Source organism: Stenella coeruleoalba, assembly GCF_951394435.1.
Source record: "Stenella coeruleoalba genome assembly, chromosome: 11".
In the NCBI taxonomy this organism is placed as follows: domain Eukaryota; kingdom Metazoa; phylum Chordata; class Mammalia; order Artiodactyla; family Delphinidae; genus Stenella; species Stenella coeruleoalba.
The window spans coordinates 81,506,893-81,531,616 of record NC_137157.1 but is presented as its reverse complement, the minus strand read 5'-3'; the positions used below and the strand labels follow the sequence as shown (position 1 = coordinate 81,531,616).

At 38.6% G+C, this 24,724-nt stretch overlaps 1 protein-coding gene across 14 annotated transcripts in view; it reads right to left on the bottom strand.

The window, feature by feature from the left end:
• Positions 1–24,724, bottom strand: part of LMNTD1 (lamin tail domain containing 1) — a 440,038-nt gene that overhangs the window by 45,760 nt on the left and 369,554 nt on the right. For 13 of the 14 annotated variants that reach the window (XM_079936801.1, XM_079936802.1, XM_079936803.1 and 10 more), the window contains one exon: positions 8,247–8,365. In XM_079936801.1, the coding sequence (XP_079792927.1) occupies positions 8,247–8,335 (89 nt within the window). In that variant the 5' untranslated portion in view covers positions 8,336–8,365. Of the gene's footprint in view, positions 1–8,246; positions 8,366–12,096; positions 12,419–24,724 lie in introns of those variants that run through there. The other variant, XM_079936799.1, reaches the window with a different exon arrangement.

Genomic DNA, 24,724 nt, shown 5'->3' with positions numbered 1-24,724 from the left:
GCACAAAAGAGGGCGAAGAAAGACTTACTTTCCAAGTATTATTTTTGTAAGTAAATCCTACTATATGAATAAAGATTTTCCTTTCTTTCTTTTTTATATATGTAAAAGTATAGTGTGCAAGCATTTAAACAAAATCCCTAAACTACAGTACACTTATTTTACAAGTAAAACAATATTCTCACGGAGTACCTCATGAAAAGGCTTATGACAACTGCATTTTATGAGTCACGTTGAGGCTCTTCTTAGTAACTTCAAAGCAATCCATGTGTGTGTGAATGTGTGTGTGTTTAATGCTTGAATTGTGAACAAAGTCCTGGGGTCCAACCCTTTAGCTCTCTGAAAACCAGACACTTGGCCAGCCCAAGCCCTGCCTTCCTGGGGGCCAAACGTCTATCCACTATAAGTCAGGAACTAAGTGTTTTGCCTCCAAGCACTGTCTCTATTTTGATCTCTTTGTTTTCCAGAGTTCCTATAATGTTATTTTAGCCAGTCTTCTGTTCTTTGTTTTTGTTTTTCCAAATCTTTCCATAACGGAACAAGGGCCTGAAGCTTCCTAATCTGCCATCTTGCTGATGTTACTCTCAATCTCTTTGTTTACCAGGAGGTATTCACAATCGTTTTGTTCTATAATTTGTAAGTTCCTTCATCAGAAATATTATATCTGGAGAGCTCTGTATTCAAAATCAGAATTCTCTAAGTGTGCCTCTCACAAGGCACAGATATCTCAGGCAATTTTTAAAAATAATTAAATGGCATTGGCTTTGGAAACGGCATTATTATTAGCCCAGAGCTTATCAAGCTTGAGCACGTGCCATTCTACCGACTACCCAACCACTCATCTTTGTCAAAAACCTCTAACCCATGAAGATATGCTCTTGAGTATGACTGTGGTGGTAACGAAAAGGAGACTACAGAGGTCTATTGTCAAATGACAAATATTTCATCTCTGTCTAAACTGAGACAGATCATATGACATAATTTTTCCCTGACACTGTCTAGAATAAGCAGGAAAAGGACCTTTCTCTTTCAAAGTTCCTTACATCTGGGTTTCATTACAGACAACTGGCTACATCTTTTCAGCATGTTCATTTTATAAGCTCTGAATTTTTTTCTTCCACTGGTAAAACAATAGCATTTCCAAATAAATTTAATTCCACAAAAGATTCCCAATAAGCTTTGCAAATGTTGTGATCAAAGAACTTCAGTTTAGGGCCACAGGGGATTCTTGTTTTTGTAGTTGAATAAGAAATTTCTAATGGCAGCACACACCGTTGGAAGAGCTGAAACATTTCAGGAAGAGATGAGCGTGATGTAGCCCATTGTCTGAGCCCTGCACTCACCCACCTATTAGACTCCTTTTGGAAGATGAGAGATTTTCTTCCTAGTGCTTAGTGAGGTTTCCCTTTCCCATGTGGAATTTTCCAAGCCCTTACTTGGTATTTTGCTCCCTCTGTAATTGATTAGCACTAAACCAGAGGCAGTTATAAAAGTTCAATTCCAGCATTTCAATGTTATTTCAACGCTGCATTGGTAATACTGACAACAGTTATTTCTCAGATGACCTCTAAGAACAAATATTTAAAAAATAGACTTGAGGGAGATTGGTTCAAGATGGCAGAGTAGAAGGACGTGAGCTCACTCCCTCTTGCGAGAGCACTGGACTCATAACTAACTGCTGAAAAATCATTGACAGGAAGACACTGGAACTCAACAAAAAAGATACCCCACATCCAAAGACAAAGGAGAAGCCTCGATGAGACAGTAGGAGGGGTGCAATCACAATAAAATCAAAATCCATAACCACTGGGTGGGTGACTCACAAACTGCAGAACAATTACACCACAGGAGTCCACCCTCTGGAGTGAAGGTTCTGAGCACCAAGTCAGGCTTCCCAACCTGGGGGTCTGGCAATGGGAGGAGGAATTCCCAGAGAATCAGACATTGAAGGCTAGTGGGATTTGATTGCAGGACTTGGACAGGACTGTGGGAAACAGAGACTCCGCCCTTGGAGGGCACACACAAAGTAGTGTGCACATCAGGACCCAGGGAGAAGGAGAAGTGACCCCATAGGAGACTGAAGCAGACCAACCTGCTAGTGTTGGAGGGTGTCCTGCAGAGGCAGGGGTTGGCTGTGGCTCACCATGGGGACAAGGACACTGGCAGCAGAAGTTCTGGGAAGTACTCCTTGCCATGAGCCCTCCCAAAGCCCACCATTAGCCACACCAAAGAGCCTGGGTAGGCTCCAGTGCTGGGTCGCCTCAGGCCAAACAACCAACAGGAAGGGAACCAACAGCCCTACCCATCAGCAGACAAGGGGATTAAAATTTTACTGAGCTCTGCCCACCAGAACAACACCCAGCTCTACCCACCACCAGTCCTTCCCATGAGGAAACTTGCACAAGCCTCTTAGATAGCCTCATCCACCAGAGGGAAGACAGCAAAAGCAAGAAGAACTACAGTTCTGCAGCCTGTGGAACAAAAACCACATTCACAGAAAGATAGACAAGATGAAAAGGCAGAGGGCTATGTACCAGATGAAGGAACAAGATAAAACCCCAGAAAAACAGCTAAATGAAGTGGAGATAGGCAACCTGCCAGAAAAACAATTCAGAATAATGATAGTGAAGAAGATCCAGGACCACAGAGAAGAATGGAGGCAAAGATCGAGAAGATGCAAGAAATGTTTAACAAAAACCAAGAAGAATTAAAGAACAAACACCTAGAAGAATTAAAGAACAAAGAGAGATGAACAATACAATAACTGAAATGAAAAATACACTAGAAGTAAACAATAGCAGAATAACTGAGGCAGAAAAATGGATAAGTGACCTGGAGGACAGAATGGTGGAATTCACTGCCACTAAACAGAATAAAGAAAAAAGAATGAAAAGAAATGAAGACAGCCTAAGAGACCTCTGGGACAACATTAAATGCACCAACATTCACATTATAGGGGTCCCAGAAAGAGAAGAGTGAGAGAAAGGAACCAAGAAAATACTTGAAGAGATTATAGTCGAAAACTTCCCTAACATGGGAAAAGAAATAACCACCCAAGTCCAGGAAGCACAGAGAGTCTGAGGCAGGATAAAGCCAAGGAGAAACATGCTGAGACACATAGTAATCAAATTGACAAAAATTAAAGACAAAGAAAAATTATTAAAAGCAACAAGGGAAAAATGACAAATAACATACAAGGGAACTCCCATAAGGTTAATAGGTGATTTATCAGCAGAAACTCTGCAAGCCAGAAGGGAGTGGTATGATATATTTAAGGTGATGAAAGGGAAGAACTTACAACCAAGATTACTATACCCAGAGAGGATCTCAATTCAGACTCGATAGAGAAATCAAAAGCTTTACAAACAAGCAAGAGCTAAGAGAATTCAGCACCACCAAGCCAGCTCTACAACAAATGCTAAAGGAACTTCTCTAAGTGGGAAACACAAGAGAAGAAAAGGACCTACAAAAACAAAACCAAAACAATTAAGAAAATGGTAATAGGAACATACATAGCGATAATTACCTTAAATATGAATGGATTAAATGTTCCAACCAAAAGACCCAGGCTTGCTGAATGGATACAAAACCAAGACCCATCTATATGCTGTCTACAAGAGACCCACTTCAGACCTAGGGACACATACAGACTGAAATTGAGGGGATGGAAAAAGATATTCCATGCAAATGGAAATCAAAAGAAAGCTGGAGTAGCAATACTCATATCAGATAAAATAGACTTTAAAATAAAGAATGTTACAAGAGACAAGGAAGGACACACATAATGATCAAGGGATCAATCCAAGAAGTAGATATAAAAGTTATAAATATATATGCACCCAACATAGGAGCACCCTAATACATAAGGCAAACTCTACCAGCTATAAAAGAAGAAACTGACAGTAACACAATACTAGTGGGGGACTTTAACACTTCATTACACCAGTGGACAGATCATCCAAAGAGAAAATTAATAAGGAAACACAAGCTGTAAATGACACAATAAACCAGATAGATTTAATTGATATTTATAGGACATTCCATCCAAAAACAGCAGATGACACTTTCTTCTCAAGTGCACATGGAACATTCTCCAGGATAAATCACATCTTGGGTCACAAATCAAGCCTCGGTAAATTTAAGAAAATTGAAATCATATCAAGCATCTTTTCCAACCAAAACGCTATGAGATTAGAAATCAATTACAGGGAAAAAATGTAAACAACACAAACACATGGAGGCTAAACAATACATTACTAAATAACCAAGAGATCACTGAAGAAATCAAAGAGGAAATCAAAAAATACCTAGAGACAAATGACAATGAAAACACGATGATCCAAAACCTATGGGATGCAGCAAAAGCAGTTCTAACAGGGAAGTTTATAGCAATAAAAGCCTACCGCAAGAAACAAGAAACATCTCAAATAAACAATCTGAACTTACACCTAAAGGAACTAGAGAAAGAAGAACAAACAAAACTAAAGTTAGTAGAAGGAAAGAAATCATAAAGATCAGAGCAGAAATAAGTGAAATAGAAACAAAGAAAACAATAGCAAATATCAATAAAACTAAAAGCTGGTTCTCTGAGAAGATAAACAAGATTGATAAAACTTTAGCCAGACTCATGAAGAAACAGAGGGAGAGGACTGAAACCAATAAAATTAGAAATTAAAAAGAAGTTACAACAGACACCACAGAAATACAAAATATCATAAGAGACTACTACAAGCAACTCTATGCCAATAAAATGGACAACCTGGAAGAAATGGACAAATTCTTAGAAAGGTATAATTTTCCAAGACCAAACCAGGAAGAAAAAAAAAATATGAACAGACAAATCACAAGTAATGAAATTGAAACTGTGATTAAAAATCTTCCAACAAACCAAAGTCCAGTACCAGATGGTTTCACAGGTGAATTTTGTCAAACATTTAGAGAAGAGCTAACACCAATGCTTCTCAAACTCTTCCAAAATTTGCAGAAGAAGGAACACTCCCAAACTCATTCTACAAGGCCACCATCACTCTGATACCGAAACCAGACAAATATACTACAAAAAAGAAAATTACAGACCAATATCACTGATGAATATAGATGCAAAAATCCTCAGCAAAATAGTAGCAAACAGAGTCCAATGACACATTAACAGGATCATACACCATGGTCTAGTGGGATTTATCCAAGGGAGGCAAGGATCCTTCAATATACTCAAATGAATCAATGTGATACACCATATTAACAAATCAAAGAATAAAAACCATATGATCATCTCCATAGATGCAGAAAAAGCTTTTGACAAAATTCAACACCGATTTATGATAAAAACTCTCCAGAAAGTTTGCATAGAGGGAACCTACCTCAATATAATAAAGGCCATTTATGACAAACCCACAGCAAACATCATTCTCAATGGTGAAAAACTGAAAGCATTTTCTCTAAGATCAGGAACAACACAAGGACATCCACTCTTGCCACTATTATTCAACAGTGTTTTGGAAGTCCTAGCCATGGAAATCAGAGAGGAAAAGGAAATAAAAAGAATACAAACTGGAAAGAAGAAGTAAAACTGTCACTGTTTGCAGATGACATGATACTATATAAATAGAATCCTAAGGATGCCACCAGAAAACTACTAGAGCTAATCAATGAATTTGGTAAAGTTGCAGGATACAAAATTAATGCAAAGAAATATCTTGCATTCCTATACACTAACAACGAAAGATCAGAAAGAGAAATTAAGGAAACAATCCCATTCACCATTGCTACAAAAAGAATAAAATACCTAGGAATAAACCTACCTAAGGTGGTAAAAGACCTGTTCTGAGAAAACTATAAGACACTGATGAAAAAACCAAAGATTACACAAACATATGGAGATATACCATGTTTGTGGATTGGAAGGATCAATATAGTGAAAATGACTATACTACCCAAAGCAATCTTCAGAGTCAATGCAATCCCTATCAAACTACCACTGGCATTTTTTACAGAACTAGAACAAAACATCTTCTAGACACAAAAGACCCCATATAGCTAAAGCAATCTTGAGAAAAAAAAAATGGAGCTGGAAGTATCAGTCTCCCTGACTTCAGACTATACTACAAAGCTACAGTAATCAAGACAATATGGTACTGGCAGAAAAACACAAATAGAGATCAATAGAACAGGGTAGAAATCCCAGAGATAAACCCACACACCTATGGTCAACTAATCTATGACAAAGAGGCAAGGATATACAATGGAGAAAAGATGGTCTCTTCAATAAGTGGTGCTGGGAAAACTGGACAGCTACATGTAAAAGAATGCAATTATAACACTCCCTAACACCATACACAAAACAAACTCCAAATGGATTAAAGACCTAAATGTAAGATCAGACACTATAAAACTCTTAGAGGACAACATAGGAAGAACACTCTTTGACATAAATCACACCAAGATCTTTTTTGACCCACCTCCTAGAGTAATGGAAATGAAAGCAAAAATAAACAAATGGGACCTAATGAAACTTAAAAGCTTTCGGACAGCAAAGGAAACTATAAATAAGACGAAAAGCCAAGCCTCAGAGTGGGAGAAAATATTTGCAAACATATCAACAGACAGAGGATTAATCTCCAAAATATATAAACAGCTCATGGAGCCCAATATTAAAAACAACAAACAACCCAGTCAAAAAATGGACAGGAGGCCTAAATAGACATTTCTCCAAAGAAGACATACAGATGGCCAATAGGCACATGAAAAGCTGCTCAACATCACTAATTATTAGAGAAATGCAAATCAGAACTACAATGAGGTATCACCTCTCACTGGTTAGAATGGGTATCACCAGAAAATTTACAAACCACAGATGCTGGAGAGGGTGTGGAGAAAAGGGAACACTCTTGCACTGTTGGTGGGAATGTAAACTGATACAGCCACTATGGAGAACAGTATGGAGGGTCCTTAAAAAACTAAAATTATAATTACCATACAACCCAGCAATCCCACTACTGGGCATATACCCAGAGAAAACCATAATTCAAAAAGACATATGCACCCCAATGTTCAATGCACAACTATTTACAATAGCCAGGTCATGGAAACAACCTAAATGCCCGTCGACAGATGAATGGGTAAAGAAGATGTGGCACACATATACAATAGAATATTACTCAGCCATAAAAAGGAACGAAATTCAGTCATTTGTAGAGACGTGGTTGGACCTAGAGACTGTCATATAGAGTGAAGTAAGTCAGAAAGAGAAAAACAAATATTGTATATTAACGCATATATGTGGAATCTAGAAAAATGGTACAGATGAACTGGTTTGCAAGGCAGAAATAGAAACACAGATGTAGAGAACAAATGCATGGACACCCAGGGGGGAAAGCGGGGGGTGGGGATTGTGGTGGTGGTGGGATGAATTGGGAGATTGGGATTGACATATATACACTAATATGTGTAAAACAGATAACTAATAAAAACACTTTAAAGAAATAGACTTGAGGGCTTCCCTGGTGGCGCAGTGGTTGAGAGTCCGCCTGCCGATGCAGGGCACCCGGGTTCGTGCCCCGGTCTGGGAAGATCCCACATGCCGTGGAGCGGCTGGGCCTGTGAGCCATGGCTGCTGAACCTGCGCGTCTGGAGCCTGTGCTCCACAGTGGGAGAGGCCACAACAGTGAGAGGCCCACGTACCACAAAAAAAAAAAAAAAAAAAAAAAAAAAAAATAGACTTGAACTGATCAGTAAACACAGGGCATCTAGATCTAAAGTAACATTAGCCTTAAACTGTGTATGTTCAATATTAGAGGTCATTTTCTAGAAAACATTGGAAAACCAATGCTAATGCTTTATTTGATAGAATGATTTACATTAGTAGTAAAAAGAGAGCTGTAGCTTTTATTTAACATCCTCACAGACATTTCCCAAACCAAAATTCTCTAGCAGTTCTCTGTCCCCAGGTTAAGAAAGTAGTTTTAAAGAAACTGTCTGCCAATTACCTTAAAGAAACAATTAACGTGCTAGATATGAGCTTTGGAATCTCAACCAGGTCTGATATGGTGGAGATCTGTCTAGGTGAATTTTTACATTACTCAAAGACTATACCTTATAAAACAGTGGTTGGGGAAATTGTATGTTATCATTAATTAATTTTAGGAAATTTGTAGACTCGATTCTAGTTCTAACTTTTTATAAGCTGTTTTGAAACAAAGAGGTCAAATACTCCAACCTCAACTTCTAAAACTCATTTGTGCCTTTCTTACTGCGCTTGATTTTCCATTTTATTTTCCTGCTCATGGACTTCACTCTGCGGGACCGCCGAAATTTCCTGAGTGGCTTGTGTGTCTTTCATCTTGGCTGGAAGAGAAGTCTCTTTTCTTTTCTGGGAAAACAAATCATGACATTAGTCAGTGAATAGAGCTGAGTTTCAAGGCAGATTTTCTTTTTTGAGTGACCTCACTTGTTAATCTAACTACCTTAAAGCACCTGCCAGACTTCATGATTTCTTAACCAAGCTGGGGCCAGAACCAGGATTCTAATATGAATATGTAAGCACTGATATAGCCAATACTGATATAGCCAATACTGATATTGGCTAAAAATATTGAACACATCAAGATGAAGGTGTGTAGCACTCACTGGAAGCAACTCAAGAGGCAGTGCAGTAAGCCAGCAAAGCTACCTTTATGATTACAACTTTCACATCTGGCCAACACCACCTGTTAGAACACTGTGAAGTAATGTCTCCATAGTTACAAAGTTCCAGTCTCTGAACAATTACTATGTTAATGCTGCACCTGCTTTGCAGTTTGCAGACATCAAATAAGAGTAACTTGCCTTTAAGAGAGCTGTTTATCCTACCAGACAAACTTTGCCATCAAAATGTTTGATATCCTATTTTGGATTTCTTAGGATTAAGGCTAGTATGCAAATATTGGGGGAGTTAATCACTGTTTTTTGTCTTTTTGTTTGTTTTGTTTTGACAAATGCTCTTTGAGCACATGGCAACAGCTAGGCAGCAGGAACAGAAACCTTGTATATTTTAAGGCGAAAAGAAACCTATTGGTAGAAACAGTGAAATCAAAGCCAGGAGTTCTAAATTCTTCTAGTTACACCAGCAATATGATTTAGAAGAAATCACTTAATTCAGATTCTATCTTGTGTCATGATAATAATGGCATGGGAATAAAATTAACCCGTATGAAAGTAAATGATCGTACACAGTAATAAGATATAGAATGATGATGATTACTGGATGAGTAAGTTCATTCAATAAATATTTAAATAAGCATCTACTGTGTACCAGGAACCAGCAAGTTACTATGAACAAATAATTCCCACTTCAAGGAATAATGATAAAATATCTTCCAATTTAGATTAGAAAAGGCTTCCAAAAAACTAAACATAGATCTACCATATGACACAGCAATCCCTCTACTGGGCATATACCCTGAGAAAACCATAACTCAAAAAGAGTCATGTACCACAATGTTCATTGCAGCTATATTTACAATAGCCAGGACATGGAAGCAACCTAAGTGTCCATCGACAGATGAATGGATAAAGAAGGTGTGGCATACATATACAATGGAATATTACTCAGCCATAAAAAGAAATGAAATCGAGTTATTTGCAGTGAGGTGGATGGACCTAGAGTCTGTAATACAGAGTGAAGTAAGTCATATAGAGAAAAACAAATACCATATGCTAACACATATATATGGAATCTAAAAAAAAAAAATGGTCATGAAGAACCTAAGGGCAGGACAGGAGTAAAGACGCAGACCTACTAGAGAATGGACTTGAGGACACGGGGAGGGGGAAGGGTAAGCCGGGACGAAGTGAGAGAGTGGCATGGACATATATACACTACCAAATGTAAAACTGATAGCTAGTGGGAAACAGCCACGTAGCATAGGGAGATCAGCTCGGTGCTTTGTGATCACCTATAGGGGTGGGATAGGCAGGGTGGGAGGGAGAGGCAAGAGGGAGGGGATATGGGGATATATGTATATGTATGGCTGATTCACTTTGTTATAAAGCAGAAACTAACACACCATTGTAAAGCAATTATACTCCAATAAAGATGTTAAAAAAAAACATAAAATATATAGATGTATATCTTAAAAAAAAAGGAAAATGGCTTCCATCTTGGAATGATGAACAGTATTTAAATACAAAGGACAATGAAGAAAGTAACTCTTTTAATAAAAGAAAAAGGCAAGAAGTATATCACATAATGAGGCAAGTAAACGAGAGGAGAGTAAACATTTGACTATTTTCTGCATCTCAGAGATAAAGAGAAATTCCTTATCAGCATTATAGGCCAATTGCATAAATACAGCATAAAGAGATTTATAAATTTACACTTATGTTTAGAAAAGAATTAAAAATGGATTTATTATTTCGTGCCACTGTCCCAGTTTCCCTAAATCTACCTGTCTGGATGGTTTCCTAGCTGTAAAAATTTCTGTACTTGAACCACATATGTTAGCATGATGTCATTATGACCTCATTTGTTTTATCAGAGCACCTATCCACATTTTCCAGCATAGTTTGGAGAAACAAAATTCTGTCAACTGAGAAAAACTTTGAAAAGCTTTGAAATTGTGAACGTTTCAATAGTTATTTCCCACACAGGATATTTTCCTTATTTCCCTTCTCCAAATTAGAGCATATATGCAATTAAAATCAATTTCCTCTTTTACTGCTTCTCAAACTAAGCCAGTGGTTTTCAAAAGGAGTTGAAGTGAATCATAGCGGGAATTTTGTAAATATGAAGGGACATTAATAGTAGTCATAAAGATTTGGTGGGGTGCTAACTGGCATTTAGCAGACAGGATCCAGAAATGCTAGATTTTCTGAAATGTGGCAGATAATCCTACTTGGCAAAGAATTTTCCCACATACCACATGACTTGCCAGACATTCATGTAGATGAAAAATAGTTTATAATTATTTGAGCCTAAAGCCTAGCTCCATATTACATATAAATGCAAAATATTTTTGTACACTTTTAATTATTTTGTACACAATTACTTACATTGAGGGAAGGTTATAGATTGGTTTGTTCAGACCTTTTCCAATAATTTTTCATCAGTTTGGAAAAATTACATCATCAATGGCAATACCACTTGGTGTATTCATGTGGCTGTTATAGGTAATAACCGTAGCAACAATAACAAAATCAACCTGAATCTGATGAATCCTCTAACTTACATAAAATACAGAGAACAGAAAAGCACGTTAGCTAATAGATCAAGAGATTTAAAAGACACCCTTTGTCATTTGTGGATATAATTTATAACCTAATTCAAGCAAACTGTAAAAAGTGCGTGACATTGGAAATTTAAGTACTCTGGGTATTTAATGATATTAGGAATAAATGTTAAATATTTATGGTGTATTATGGTATTATGATTGTATTTTTTAAACAAGATTCCTTGTTGTTTAGAAATACATACTGACACATTTAGAGATAAAATGATATGATGTCTAGATTTGCTTCAAAATAATACAGAGGGTAGGGAGTGGATGGAGTTGTGGATGAAAATGATGGAAGTGACTTGTAATAGTTGAAGCTAGGTAATGGGTACTGGGGGTTTGTTTATTTTTTCTATAAATGTTTGAAATTCTCTGTTGTAAAAAGGGAGGATCAGGGCTTCCCTGGTGGCGCAGTGGTTGAGAATCTGCCTGCTGATGCAGGGGACACGGGTTCGAGCCCTGGTCTGGGAGGATCCCACATGCCGCGGAGCAAGTACGCCCGAGAGCCACAACTACTGAGCCTGCGCATCTGGAGCCTGTGCTCCGCAACAAGAGAGGCCACGACAGTGAGAGGCCCGCGCACCGCGATGAGGGGTGGCCCCCGCTTGCCACAACTAGAGAAAGCCCTCGCACAGAAACGAAGACCCCACACAGCAAAAATAAATAAATTAGTTAATAAACTCCTACCCCCAACATCTTCTTTAAAAAAAACAACGGAGGATCATTTGGGAATGTGTAGACTCCACACATTGATAGCATCATCTTCATGGCTGTCTCTAATTCAGGAAGGACAGAGTCAAGATAGAGCTGAAAGCAGAAAAGCAGAGAGCAGAAAAGCAGAAACACTTACTGTTTATGAGGTTCAGTAGCCTTCACACAGGTTCTTTCACCTCAGCTCTGGAAGATGGGAGTCTCCCCATTTTCCCAAATGAGGAAGTGGAAGTTCAGAGAGATGAATACCTCTTCCAAGGTTATATGGTCAATAGATGGCAGAGCCGGGATTTGGTCTCACATCCATTTGTTACAAAATCCCCTTCACGGGCTTCCCTGGTGGCGCAGTGGTTGAGAGCCCGCCTGCCGATGCAGGGGACATGGGTTCATGCCCCGGTCAGGGAGGATCCCACATGCTGCGGAGCGGCTGGGCCCGTGAGCCATGGCCGCTGAGCCTGCGCATCCGGAGCCTGTGCTCCGCAACGGGAGAGGCCACAACAGTGAGAGGTCCGCGTACCGCAAAAAAAAGGGGGCTTCCCTGCTGGTGCAGTGGTTGAGAGCCCGCCTGCTGATGCAGGGGTCACAGGCTCATGCCCGGGTCAGGGAGGATCCCACATGCAGCGGAGCGGCTGGGCCCGTGAGCCATGGCCGCTGAGCCTGCGCGTCCGGAGCCTGTGCTCCGCAACGGGAGAGGCCACAACAGTGAGAGGTCCGCGTACCGCAATAAAAAGGGGGCTTCCCTGCTGGCGCAGTGGTTGAGAGCCCGCCTGCTGATGCAGGGGTCACAGTCGCATGCCCGGGTCAGGGAGGATCCCACATGCCGCGGAGCGGCTGGGCCCGTGAGCCATGGCCGCTGAGCCTGCGCGTCCGGAGCCTGTGCTCCGCAACGGGAGAGGCCACAACAGTGAGAGGCCCGCGTACCGCAAAAAAAAGAGGCTTCCCTGGTGCCGCAGTGGTTGAGAGTCCGCCTGCCGATGCAGGGCACACGGGTTCGTGCTCCGGTCCGGGAAGATCCCACATGCCGCGGAGCGGCTGGGCCCGTGAGCCATGGCCAATGAGCCTGCGCGTCCGGAGCCTGTGCTCCGCAACGGGAGAGGCTACAACAGTGAGAGGCCCGCGTACCGAAAGAAAAAAAAAAAATCCCCTTCACTATATTCCCTGTTTCTCTGCTGTAATTCCTGTCCAATGTCTTCCTAGCTCCTTCCACGGTAACTGCCTAACCATTTACCTACTCCCGAACCAGCTTTGTCTCTTTCTTTCTCTTCGCACTGGTCTCAGATCACTCTCTCCCAACTTCCGGACTCTGTGTCATTTCTCTTTGGCCTTATCCTCTATTGGGAACACACCAGAATTTTGCATGAGAAATTGAAGCCCCATAAGAGTAGATATAGGGCAAAATAAGATGATGAAAACTGAGTTTTATATTATGAGCTTTTACCTTGATTAAGAAAAAATTAAAAGTGGCAAAATACCAACATATTCAGTAATCAAAAAAACCCCAAAATATTTTATGTCCATAATTTTTTAAAAGTTGAAAAACACAAAGAACTGGCTTTATGCATCCTGGACCTCTGTCTCCACATATGGAGAACATTTGCACAGTAGGGGATTTTTTTTTATTAAATCAGTAATATAAATAAAATGTCTTGTGTGAATGAAGGTTGTATATATAAAGAGAATTTTCTTCCTCTCTCAGGCCATGGGTGGAAATTTCCAAACTGAGTAATATGCAGTTGAAGATTACAATTTAAAACATGACATGTTCCACTAAGATTCAAAGAGTTTGTATATATAGGAATACAGTTTCACATTTGCACCCATATTATAGTATAAATTCCTATTGTGAAGCATCTTACTAGTCTAAAAATATACTGTATTTCTTCATTTCCTTCACACAGAACCACGTGTAAATAACACAGCCTTGAACAGAGATGCTATTATTTCACCTTGACGTCAGGGTCATGTGAAGGTCCTACAGGACGTGTTCACAGAGAGGATAAAGGACCACTTATTGGGAGGTTCGAGTTTCAGATAGCTTGCTCAAATACCTTCATGGCTCTTCCCAATCACAAAATTCTATTGCCAAACAGCACTAAGAATGTCTGCATACGTGATACTAAACATCAAACAGTGGTTTGAATCCTCGGACATATGTACCAGTTTTAGCAATGGTTCATAAATAACTGCATGGTTACTTCACACACAGGGTACATGTACTGAGGCTCAGCCTTTATCCACGAATCATTTCTACACATGTTCTTTAGAGGAATAAAATACTTATTCTAAGACAGGGCATCTCAGACTTTTTCAGAAAGGCAGAGATCCAGAACATACGCTCTTACTTGCAGAACACCATTTTCCTGTAAAATACTTTAAAAAATACAATATATTCAATATATTTTTTACTTCATCTACACACCGTTTTTATATATTTTTACTAGCAACAAGAAATGCACTTCATATTATTTGGATACCATGTAAACGCATAACCACCGGCTCACACGTTTTAAAACAAAATAAAACACCCAACAAACTGCTGAGCCAAGAATAAACGATTGGTTTTGAGTTTTCCTGTGGATATGAATTTGCAGTTTCAGTTTCTTCTCTCATCGACTGGCAACCTTAAGCAGGAAAGTGGTGTCTGGAGCCAAAGACTTGTAGAAAAGGATTGGAGAACAATTTCAATTGAGAACATGCGATCCATTAACTTTTTTTCTTTTGCACACAGGGTAAAGGCGATCATTACTCCATATTACAGTCGAACGCTCCCTCTCTACAGCTTATGGAACACTAGTGCCCCGTGGGAACAAGTACGAGCAGCAGTGGATTAAAGGAGTGTGAAAGAGAGTTATTAGAAGCCTGAATGTGAGCCCTACCCATGGCATCAGGCACAAATATACGACTGAATGGAGCCTGGCCCAGCTCACTGTGGAAGCACACCCAGGCGAGGAGGGGCCTCAACCCTGCCTCAACCCTTCTTCCCTGGTTAGGGCACACGTAACAGATTTGATCAGTTGTAGCTACTGCCAGCATTATTCATGACTGATGATGGCAATAGGTGGCCATGAGGGGTACAGTTCACTAAGGGCGGATTCGTTACTCTTGAGAACCCCCCTGATAGTTCTGTCTACATAAATGAAGCTGCTTTCATTATTCTCCCGACAGTTTGAAGTACAAGCAAATTTAAACTGGTAAATTAAATTTAAGTTGGCTAGCAGCTTTTCTCCTCATGTGCAAATGAGAGAACAGAAGAAATTGAGAGGCTCCTAAGGATATTAAGGACCCCGAGGTTCACGTTAAGGACACCTCTAACCTTCACTAGGAACAGAAAATAAATGATCAGCGTGGATAATACTGTGCCTGAAATTATCCTGTGTCACTTGTTTGAGACCCTGCCTGTTAGAAAGAGGTGAGAAACCAGACATCTGAGATGGAATGAGAAAATTCATGCAGTGTGAGGGAATGGAACTCTCTGACCTTTGGCCACATGTAGATTAGTTTGTAGGAGAAGAAAGACAAGCTGGACATTTTTATACACTGGAGATTTTCATTGGCTGTTCTATTATCCTTAGTTTTGTTGTTATTGTTCTGTGTTCATGTTTGTTTCTCCCTTATTTTCTGAGTAAATGCTTTTACAATTCAGAGCCATAATCAATAGTGAATACTACTACTACTAGCTATCATTTAACATACATTTCCTATTTGTGTTAAGTACTCTATGTATATTATTTCATTTCATCCTTTTAAGGATGTGTAATTATCCGTCTTTCACAGATGATGAAACTGACCTTATAGCAGTCAGATAATTGCCCAGAGTCACACAGCTATGAAGTGGCAGAACCAGGGCCAGAGTTCTGGTCTGTCTGACTTTAGAGATTGTATTCTTCATCATTATACTCCATCATTCTCTGAAAAATACAGAGCACCACTGTTTAAAAGACTATTGGACAGGGCTTCCCTGGTGGCGCAGTGGTTGAGAGTCCGTCTGCCGATGCAAGGGACGCAGGTTCGTGCCCCGGTCCGACAAGATCCCACATGCTGCGCAGCGGCTGGGCCCGTGAGCCGTGGCCGCTGAGCCTGCGCGTCCGGAGCCTGTGCTCCGCAACGAGAGGCCACAGCAATGAGAGGCCTGCGTACCGCAAAAAAAAAAAAAAAAAGACTATTGGACAAACAGTCTATAATGATATAAATAGGTGACAGCCATGTTCCTTGCTCTTCTGAAATTTATCCTTTTGATGGGGCAGTAGTATCTGTGAATATGAAAAAATAATGCATGACAGAATGTGATAAAAATCAAAGGATAGTTCTGTTAAGAACTAGAAGAACTCAGGGAAGAATTAGTACTTTTGCTGTTGTGGTTAGAAAAGACTTCACAGAAGAGATGAGATATGTGTGGACCTCAAAGGATAGATAGGATTTGGAAAAGCAGAGAACAGGAAGGAAGGCATTTATTATCTTATATTTTCATGTATGTGTTCACTCAACAAATACATATTAATTGTCTGTTGTGACTAGACAGTGTTGAATGTACTTTTCTGGCGCGCATCAAAATCCAGGGGTAGACATGGGGTAGGCATATTAATGGCTGAGGCAGAGAGATGGCCTGGGTGTGCAGTCCTAGGTAGAGTCAGATAGATAGGGGAGACCAGATCAGGTAGGGCTGTGAACCAGGCCAAGGAGTAGAATATATTCTCAGTATGCATTATCTAGCCATTTACTTGTTCCTAATGGCTCAATAATTATATTAATTACTGGATATTTCAGGAGTTTCTTGCTTCTGTTTGTATGTAAGAATGTGTGTGTATGTTTTTCTTTTCCTTTTGTTTTTGGATTTATAAGAGTTATTTATTTAATCCAGATCAAAGTTCTTTGCTGGATTTATGTATTACAAATATATTCTCTCAAATTGTAATTTGTCTTTTTACTCTCTGAAAGGTGCATTTTATGACTAGAGATTCTTGATTTTAATGAAGTCCAATTTATCAATCTTTTCTCTTAATGACTTTGTGTCCTATGTAAGAAATATTTATTTAAATTGAGGCCATGGAAATATTAGACTATTTTTTCTCCTGGAAGTTTTACTTTTGTACCTTTAATATTTATGAACCACCTTAAATTAATTATTGTGCATAATACGCAGAAGGATTCAAGGTTTAGTTCTTTTATTCACAGAGTTATCCAGTAGACCCTGCACTCTTTACTGAGAAGACAGCATCCCTCCCATTGAAAGACAATAGTACCTCAGTTGTAAATCATGTGGCCATATGTGTTTGGGTCTCTATTATGTTCTATTAATTTATTTGTCTATCCTTGTGCCATTACTGTACTGTCATAATTAGGGTAATTTTATAGTATAGTATATAGGTCTTTCAAAAAATTTGTTCAATACTATCATGACTTCTAGGTTCTTTGATTTCCATGTGAATTTTTAGAATCATCTTGTCAATTAAAAAAAAAATGCCAGCTTATATTTTGTTTGGGATTGCACTGAATCTACAGATCAATTTGGAAAGAATGGATTATCTCTAATCTTGCTTTCTGGTAATATTCTTGTCAGGTTTGGGTATGAAGATTATGCTGGGCTCTGAAATAAAAGCAAAAATAAATAAATGGAACCTAATTAAACTTAAAAACTTTTGCACAGCAAAGGAAGCCATCAACAAAATGAAAATACAACCTACAGAATGGGAGAAAATATCCACAGATGACAACCAACAAGGTGTTTATATCCAAAATATATAAACAGCTCATACAATTCAATATCAAAAAAACAAATAACACAATAAGGGATGGGCAGAAGACCTGAATAGATATTTTCCCAAAGAACACATAGAGATGGCTAACAGCCCCGTGAAAAGATGTTCAACATTGCTAATTATTAGAGAAATGCAAATCAAATCAACAATGAGCTATTGCCTCACACCTGTCAGAATGGTTATCATCAAAATGTCTACAGATAAGAAATGTTGGGAAGGATGTGGAGAAAAGGGAACACTTGTACACTGTTGGTGGGAATGTAAATTGGTGCAGCCACTGTGGAAAACGTTATGGTCAAAAAACTAAAAATAGAACTACCATATGATCCAGCAATTCCACTCCTGGGTACATATCTGGAAAAAAATGAAAATATTGATTTGTAAGGATATATGCACCCCAATGTTCATAGCAGCACTATTTACAATAGCCAAGATATGGAAGTAACTCAAGTGTACAGGAACAGATGAATAGATAAAGAAGATGTGGTATATATACACAATAGAATATTACTCAGCCATAAAAAAATGAAATTCTGTCATTTGCAGCAATATGCATGGATGTGGAGAATATTGTGCTTAGTGAAAAAAGAGAGAGAAAGACAAATAGTGTATGATATTACTTATATGTGGAATCTAAAAAATAATACAAAGGAATGTATGTAGTAAAACAGAAAACAGACTCACAGATACAGGAAAAAAACTAGTGGTTACCGGTGGGGAGAGGGAAGAGGAAGGGGCAAGTTAGGGGGATGGGATATAGAGATTAAAAACTGCTATGTATAAAATAGATAAGCAACAAAAATATATTGAACAGCACAGGGAATTATAGCCATTACCTCGTAAAAAATTAAAAAAAAGAAAGAATGAAAGATCATGTTGGTTTCATAAAACAAGTTGGTAAGTGTTTTCTCTTTTTCCATTATCTGAAAGAAATTGTGCAAGATTGGCATTATTACTTCTTTATATCTGGGGCAGAATTTACTGGTGAAACATTCTGGTTCTGGACTTTACTTTCTGGGCAGTTTTAAAATTCAATTTTAGTTTGAAAAATTCAATTACAGTTTTAGGACTGATTATATTTTCTGTTTCTTCTTTGTTGATTTCTGGTAGGCTGTGTTTTTACCAAAATTTTTTCAAAAGGAATCTGTGATGTTTTCTCCCTTTTCATTACTGATATTGGTTATTTGCCTCTTCTATATATTTTCCTCTTTGTTAATTTAATCAGTCTTTTTAAAGAACCAAGCACTGGCTTTGGATCCTTTTTATTATACGTTCTAAAACTTTCTTTGGGTTCAGTTTGCTATTATTTTTGTGAATACTTGAGATGGCTATTTAGATAATTACAGCCTATTTTTATTTTCTAATATAGGCAGTTAAGGCTTAATGGCATTTCCCACTAAGCATGGCTTTAGCTTTATTTCATAAATTTTACTATGTAGTATTTTAATTAACATTTGTTTAAATATATTTTTAAAATTTACATAATCTTTTAGATAGCTATTGCTTAATTTCCAAACATATGAAGATTTTCAGGTTATTTTTTTGTTAGTGATTTTTAACTAAATTCCTCTGTGCTCAGAGTACATACTCTGAATAATTTAAGCTCTTTGAAATTTTGTTGAGTTTACCTCATGGCAAGCATACGGTCCATTTTTGTAAAAATGTTTCTGTATTTTTGAAAAGAGTGCATACTTTGAATTTGCTGAGTACAGTGTTTTATATGTCTCAATTAGACTAATTGCAATAATTGTGTTGTTCAAATTATTTTTAGCCTTACCAATTTTCCCTACTGATAATAAAAATTACAGAGAGAAGTATATGAAAATTCATCATTTTTTTGCAAATTTTGTCTGTATTTTACATTTCTACCAGAAGTGCACAAGGATTCCCTTTTCCCTACATCTTCACCAACACTTGTTATTGCTTGTCTTTTTGATGAAAGTCATCCTAGCCGGTGTGAGGTGACATCTCATTGTGATTTTGATTTGCATTTGTCTGATAATTAGTGATGTTGAGCACCTCTTCATGTACCTATTGGCCATCTGTATGTCTTCTTTGGGAAAATGTTTATTCAGGTCCTTTGCCCATTTTTTTTACCAGATTATTTTATATATATATTTTTGCTATTGAGTAGTATAAGTTCCTTATATCTATTATTTCTGGCTGTGTTCAGGCACCTGTCTTGTTTCCTCATATTTTTGAGTATTCTTATTTTTTTAAATAAATTTATTTTATTTATTTATTTATTTTTGGCTGCACTGGGTCTTCGTTGCTGCACGCAGGCTTTTCCTAGCTGCGGCAAGAGGGGTCTACTCTTCGTTGTGGTGCGTGGTCTTCTCATTGCAGTGGCTTCTCTTGTTGTGGAGCACGGGCTCTAGGCAGGTGGGCTTCAGTAGTTGTGGCACACGGGCTCAGTAGTTGTGGCTTGTGGGCTTACTTGCTCCGCGGCATGTGGGATCTTCCCGGACTAGGGCTCGAACCCGTGTTCCCTGCATTGGCAGACGGATTCTTAACCACTGTGCTACCACGGAAGCCCTTGAGTATTTTTCATTGAGTAACAAACATAGTTTATGAAAAAATTATAGATGTAATTTAGGCCTAAAGTGATACATTCCTTTAGAGAGTATCTATTAGGCAGCTAGGGAAACTAGAAAGTCCATATTAACTAAATCAGTTCAGTCAGGGGTTAAGATAATTTGAAGCTGGGTTTCAGTTTCTGTGAAGGCCAATCTATGTCTGGTTTATTCTTACTCCTAGGGTTTGACTTTTAAGGTTCCAACGGTTTGACTTTCAAGGTTCCAACCAGAAGTCTGGAGGGAGGTGTTACCAGTGCTTCTACTCTTTGTTGGACCTTGAACTTCAACTTTTGTCCGCCATATCCATAAATCTGTAAAATCTCTGTTCATTTTCTCAACCAATTCTTCCTAAATAACCTGACAAATTTAGGGCAAATATGGCTGTAAAGATGGGTTATCTTTCTGGGTCTTTTCATTCTTCTGGGTCTTGGAATCATGATGCTTGACTGACTTGATAGTTTTCTGGTGTCTTTAGTTCTGTTACATTCTCTCAGCTTTTCTATTTGTTTTCAGTAGGAGAATTAGTCCAAAGTACCTGGGCAGCCCTTACTAAATCCTTATCCTCATATTGTTTAAATAAAATATTTCTATGCCTTTTCGTTCATCTATTTGCTATATTGGTGTCGTCAGTCAATAAAAGAAATATTCTCTTTAGTATTGTGCTTAGACAAAAGAGCTGGTCCTATAGCCCGTATGTTCTATGACAAATTTAAGATGAGATTCAAATTTATTTTGTTACTTGGAAATTTTTATTTGGCCTCATTATCTAGCTTTTTTATGGCTACTTCACTCTTCTCCTCCTTCTTTCACAGTGTGTTATGCAAATTTAATAAGAAAATACCTGTGAAAGGTCTTTGTAAATGTATAAAGAATAATACACGTATAAGGTGGTGTTACTATTCTAGATTCATCATCGTTTTTCTTGTAAAAACCTTGTACACATATTTTAGCGCCTCTGAGAAGGTTTTGGTGGGCCATTTGGCCCACCAAAGAAGTATTGTTCTGTACTGAATGATGACAACTGATTTATTCAGATCTTCTCCTGGGAAGAAGGATCACAAAGTAAACAAAGTGAAACGGTTCATCTGCACATGAAACATGTATTATTAAGTAACTTGTCAAAATCATACAGCTTGTGCTTAATGGAAAAGGTAAAGCTAGTACATGGCAGCAGGGACTGAATCCGGGACCCTATGAATCTAATCCCATGGCATGAAATAGAAGCAGGAAGACAATGAAAATTTGAGAAAATTATTTTCAAAGACAAAATTTCAAAGATTTGAAAATCAAAAAGAAAAACTTCTCTCAACTCTGAGCTACTATGCTAGCATATTTCTCCTTCCCTCCCTCCCTCCCTCTTTCCTTCCACAGCCAAATATCTCTTGGGGGAAAAAGCTATATTGCTTTCATTTCCTTACTGCTTACTCACGTTAAATCCACTGTGATATGATTTGTTCCTTCATGGATAAATCATGCCTGCTCTTAGGGATCACAATGACCTCCTAGTAGACCCATCTAGCGGCTTTAATCCTGCTCTGTTTCTATATGATGTCATTCTCTCTTGGCCTCTTTTCCTCCAAATTCTTGTCCAACTCCCCTTCCTCCTCTTTTTCTCCAAGTTCAGAGGATCACCTTGTGTCAGTCTTTGGCCCTCCCTCTCTTTGCTTTTTCCCTTTCCTATTTCCTTCAACAATTTCACCTTTTTTTTTTATATACCTGCAACCATTGTATCTTTATGACTCTAAAATCTCTAGTTTATGCTCTCCTCTTAAACTAATCCAGCAATGTCAACTGCCTACTGCAAGTTTCAGATTTTTCCAACCCTACTCAGTTGTCCCTAATTGTTAAGGACCTCCCGGATGGAAATAGAGCTCAACCCAGTCCTAGAGTTAATGAGAACTCAGGCTGGCAGGAGATACCAGCTACCTTCCCTGTGAACAAACAAGGTCTAGAAATAATGTAATTCTTGACTTCCTCCTGCCTGAAGTCAGGGTGCTTTGAAATTAACAGATCCATAAATAGGTGGAGAGCATAACATTTCAGTCTTTCATTGAAAGACCACAAGCCCCAGCCAGAAGGCTTTTTGGCTGGTCCTTCTGCTTAGGTCTCTGATGTCCAATTTTTATGCCAGTTTACCAGATGTTAGAATGCAGAGTATCCTCGTTAAAGGTCAACCTTGTACACTAGGAGATTGGTAACTAGAAGCGGGGCAGAAGTGGCTTTCATCAACCCTTTTAGCATAAATGAGTCCTTTTCCTTGTGGCTCAATTTTGCTCTCAGCTTCTCTCGTTGGGCACTGAAAGTCTTCCCTGATGAGAGTCAGTCTTCTCCTACTTCATGAGTCACCAAGGTCCATGCTATGAAGATCACTTTTGGTCCATCATGGTACCTCCCTGAACCGGATTTGAGTTTGAAGCACTCTGGTTAAGATTATCCTTCCATGGACATTAGCCTTGAGGTTCAGGACTTTATAAACCCTACCACCACTGATTACATCCCACACCTTGCTTAGCCCTCCCCCCTAAGCTCTTACTCTATTGGCACAGACAGTATTAGGACATTTATAATTGAACTCATTGGGACAGGACCTTGATGTCCCGTATTCTCTTGTGCTCACTATTTCTTCTAGTATTACTTTCACCCAGACACTCAATCTCTGGATCACTTCCTCATCTTTGACAAATATTCCTCCTTTGTTAGAATTCAATAAATCATCTATCAGTTTATTTTATTCTATCTCCATGACAACTCTCATCGATTCCTCCATTACCCAGCTAAAACAAAATACTCAGTTTTATCTCTCTTATCACTTGCCTTTACTCATCTGATGCTCCAATCAAATTGATCTATGTAGTATCTTTGTATGTGCCCCTGGCTTTCCCACATCCATGCCTTTGTTCTGACTATTCCCACTGATAAGTATCACCCTTCCCAACACTGCTTTTGCCTCTAAAAACCTATTCAGTCTTCAAAACTAGTTTTCTCAGCCGTAAAATGGAATTAACATCTATTTCATAGAGGACTACATGAAATAATGTAAGTAAAGCATTTTAAATGGTTATTATTTTTAATAAAATAATAAATGGTCATTATTATTTTTATTCTTAATATTTATTACCCATATCTTCCATAAAGTATTTTTTCATTCTCCCAAACTAAAAATGATTTCTTTCTCTCCTGAATATCCATGGGACAGGTTTTCCATTTCTTTCCCATGGTATTATCACATTCTACATTACATTACATTACATTACATACATTACATTACATTACAGTTGTTTAGCACATGCCTTATCCAATCATAATAGACTCTAAGCTCCCCGAGGTCAGGGGCCATTTCTTGGGCATCTTTGCTCCTTCTCCAGTGGACAGAATAGATACCTTATAAGTATCTGCAAAAGCAATGAACGGATTCACCACAGTGGTAATTATAGCTTTATCACCATCTTTACTCACAAATTACATCTTGATGAAATTACAAATTAACAAATCACATTCTACCTGCAAATTGCACAGTGAATCATTCATCCGGAGGGTGATTACCCGGTTCTTTCTGGGAGGTGTTGGCAGACTCTGAAAGACAAGTGAAGATCTGAAGAAGGCAGTGTTGCTGTTCATAGGTCAGAAACTGGGAAGAATGTTTGTCCCTGGCGAACCTTTTCAATTCCAATATCAAATTTCTTCAATTCTTTTGGCTATAAGATATACCATTATTTTATCTACCACCAAGAAAAAAATCCAAGATAGCGAATCTAATAAAAGACCCTGGCATAAAGCTGGGATCCCCAAGGGACAACTTGAATTTTTCAACCTTAGCCTGGTAAGAGAGAAAAGAAAACTCTCCCCTGAGATTTTGAACCACAGCCATTACTCACATAGGTATGAGGTCTGCATTCACACCATCAATGTACTGTAAAAAGAACTCAGAAAGATAATTAAATTTAAAGTGGTCTCAGGTTGGTAGTGGCCCTAGGTAACTGTTGGAAATAAATGTTTATATAAGAAATTCAATCCAGGCAACACCAATGTCATAGATTGCCATTGATCATACGATGCATCTCAATTTCAGAGGTGTTAAATTGTGAAAAAATATCATCACAGAATTGATGTAATACATTGTTTCCATTAAGTATTGAGAAGGTCTGCAAATAACTCAGTGAAGGAGATAAAAAGTAAAACCAAACCTCTCTTTCTTTGACATTTTGACCAGGACCAATTGCTTGTCTTCCAGAGACCCATTAGGAAGTACCCCTGCATTCAGAAAATAGATTCAGAGAGGGTAAGGCATTTCAGGATCTGTGCTGGTCTCATTGTCCTGTTTTATAAAGCCCACGGTGGGAGACTATTTGGGGTTTGGGAAGGGATGGCGAAAACCCATTCTCTAGTCCCAATGGACTGACTCCTACCCACTAGGGCCTCAACTTCACTCCGCTGA